The 2,562-nt window shown below is 37.8% G+C and overlaps 1 protein-coding gene across 2 annotated transcripts in view; it reads right to left on the bottom strand.

Annotated features, from left to right (window-relative positions):
* ARMC4 (armadillo repeat containing 4) overlaps nt 1-2,562 on the bottom strand; it is a 247,586-nt gene that overhangs the window by 156,930 nt on the left and 88,094 nt on the right. For both annotated transcript variants that reach the window (XM_019508240.1, XM_019508241.1), the window contains 3 exons: nt 2,421-2,561; nt 1,788-1,997; nt 1,400-1,636 (listed from right to left, as the gene is read on the bottom strand). In XM_019508240.1, coding sequence (XP_019363785.1) covers nt 1,400-1,636; nt 1,788-1,997; nt 2,421-2,561 — 588 coding nt within the window. The remainder of the gene's footprint in view (nt 1-1,399; nt 1,637-1,787; nt 1,998-2,420; nt 2,562) is intronic.

The raw sequence follows: 2,562 nt of genomic DNA, 5'->3' as shown, positions 1-2,562 counted from the left end.
CCCCCCCCCCCCCAAGTGTTGCCCACAAGAACTACAGGCAAGAACTCAGTCATCCAATCTTTTTCATCACACCATGTAACTAAAGACTGTATTATATAATATATTCAGACAGGCAAATCTCATACTGGCATTTTCAAAATTTTGAGTGCTTGGCTTTGCAATCTTAATAATACTTTTTCACTCAGCTTGCTTATATATATTTAATAGTACTCTTCCAGGAATTCTGTGTTCATAATCATTGAAATTCTCTATGCAGAGCTATCTGTATGGAGCTAAACTTCTTTTTTCATTGACTGTAATACTTCACTTTAAAATGATGTTAATGGTTTTAAAACTGACAAAAGTTGGGAATTTCAAAGTTAGGAAGTATAGCTTGAGTTAACAGGATACCACCATCTTCACATAGAATTTCCTGTCTTTTCTCAATTTAAATCAGATATTTATTCTCCTTCAATGCTGAATCAAATTAAATTCTTAGTTTCAGTGCTGAAGTCCTGTGAAGTACACGAAGTGATGATGCACTAATGTATCAGATAATTTGTCCCAGAAATCAGTCTTTCTATTCATTTTTTCTCCGTTTTCCTAAATGTTAACAGAAAAGTTATTTCTAAAGTTGTGAAGTATGTATTACTAAATATAGCAAACTTCAGACTATAGCTGGTTTTACTGATAATGTTTTATTTAGACATTTTTAAATCCACACCAAAACAGCTCAAAGTTTGGCAGTTTTTAAAACTTGGATATATACTCCGGTTGTAAAATTTGTAATGGAAATTTGGAGAGAAATCATACATATGTCTTTTCACTTGCTGATACTGATCAGACACTGCTTTCTACAAAGCACATTTATAAAGTAAACTGTCCTGACTTGTGTTATGTGGGGAATCAGCCTTCTGTCCATATTTTTAATTCTCACATTCTCCTTTCCAATATCTTTGTCTTCAAATCAACTTTTTCCCAGTACACTTTACCAGTATAAGGCTCTGCTAAATTCAAAATTTTTTTGCAAATTTCTTGCAACAAAAGCAGTGATTTTTATGAAATGTAATAAAAGAATTGACAGAAAGTGAAATTATATTAGTTTTATACAGATTTCTTCTCACAAACCACTCAGGGTTCTCAGCTTAAAACGTATATTAAGATGGAGTCTTATATGCTCATGAACCATAATCTTCATCAAAAAGCCTTCTATAAAGTACTACCCACAATATTCACTCTTCAGTGGCCAATGAAGCTCTTATGGCAGGAACCAAATTTCCTGGTGGAAATACAAGTGTTCAGGTACATTCTTCCAAAATCCGCTAGCTATGATGAGGGTTTTTAAAATTATTGTCAGAAATTATATTTAGGAATCAACGGTGTACATGGTTAGAGGTAGCTTGTTAACCTAACTGCTTACCTCTGATGCACACTCTTGTAACGTCCCCACCACTGGTGTTAACATGCTTACATGTGGAGACTTCAGCAACTGAGCTAACAATGGAATACCTCCAGCCTTACGGATTGCTTCTTTATTTTTGGTGCTTTTGCTGCAGCTCCAAAGTGCCAAAGCCCCACAGCGGGCTATTTCAATATCTTTTGCCTGAGATGGTGTTGGATTGGCTAATCCCATTGACACACAGTCCAGCAGCCCAACCTGATGAAAAACAAAAATGTCTTAGTGGATTTAATAGAAATGACAAATAACATAATTATACTGTATGCTAATTATGAGAGCAAGCACCACACCAGAAAAAAAATGACTTATTTAGTAGAAAGAGTCTATGCATAAAAAGAATGCTGATTACCAATCTTGTGATTCCTCCATGCTGTCTTACTGTCCTTCGTGCTCGTTTAAATTTGGCAACATTGGCAATTGTTTCAGCTGCCAAACATTTCAGATCCTTATCTGGAGAGTCCAGAATATTCACCATAATTTGTAAGCCCCCAAGATCAGCAATCGTACGTCTGATCTGTGAGTTCTGACTAATTTCCTTCAGGATTTTCAATGAACCAATCTAAAGAGAGGAAAATATCAAATGTTGCATACTATCTGAGAATGTATAAATGGTAGTTCACAATCTTTTAACACACTGGGTTGTATAAATGTCCTCAGGGGCAGGGTGGCACAGCCTGCAGTGCTGGAGGAGCTCACACCACAGTGCAGCAGGGAAGTCTGTGGCCAGTGAGCTACTGGGGAGAGGAGTCACCCATACACACGTGTGTGGTGCAGTGGTGGGGTGGGTTGGGGGGGACTATCCAAGTATGTGGTGGACTGGGGAGGGCATCTGCAAGGAGGTGGCCCAGGGGGTCTTTGGCATACACTACTGCTGCCTCCACAGGATACCCTGCCTTAAACAATGCTTTTGTCCTTTGCAAAAGAAAGCATTCAAATGCCAGAAAGCATGTACCCAGCTCAATGTATTTCGACAGCTACTTACCTTACATTTAACGTCTTCTGTATCAAGTAAATTTATTAAGACTTCAAGACCTCCAACATCTCTGATGGCCAGTTGACAGGTTTCTTGAGCCAAGTTGAAATCTCTCATTGAACACAAGGCAATTACTGTAGCTGTCTGATTA

This window comes from Gavialis gangeticus, unplaced genomic scaffold (genome assembly GCF_001723915.1).
Source record: "Gavialis gangeticus isolate Ggan-Ray unplaced genomic scaffold, GavGan_comp1, whole genome shotgun sequence".
In the NCBI taxonomy this organism is placed as follows: domain Eukaryota; kingdom Metazoa; phylum Chordata; order Crocodylia; family Gavialidae; genus Gavialis; species Gavialis gangeticus.
This window is presented reverse-complemented; position numbering and strand designations above follow the sequence as displayed.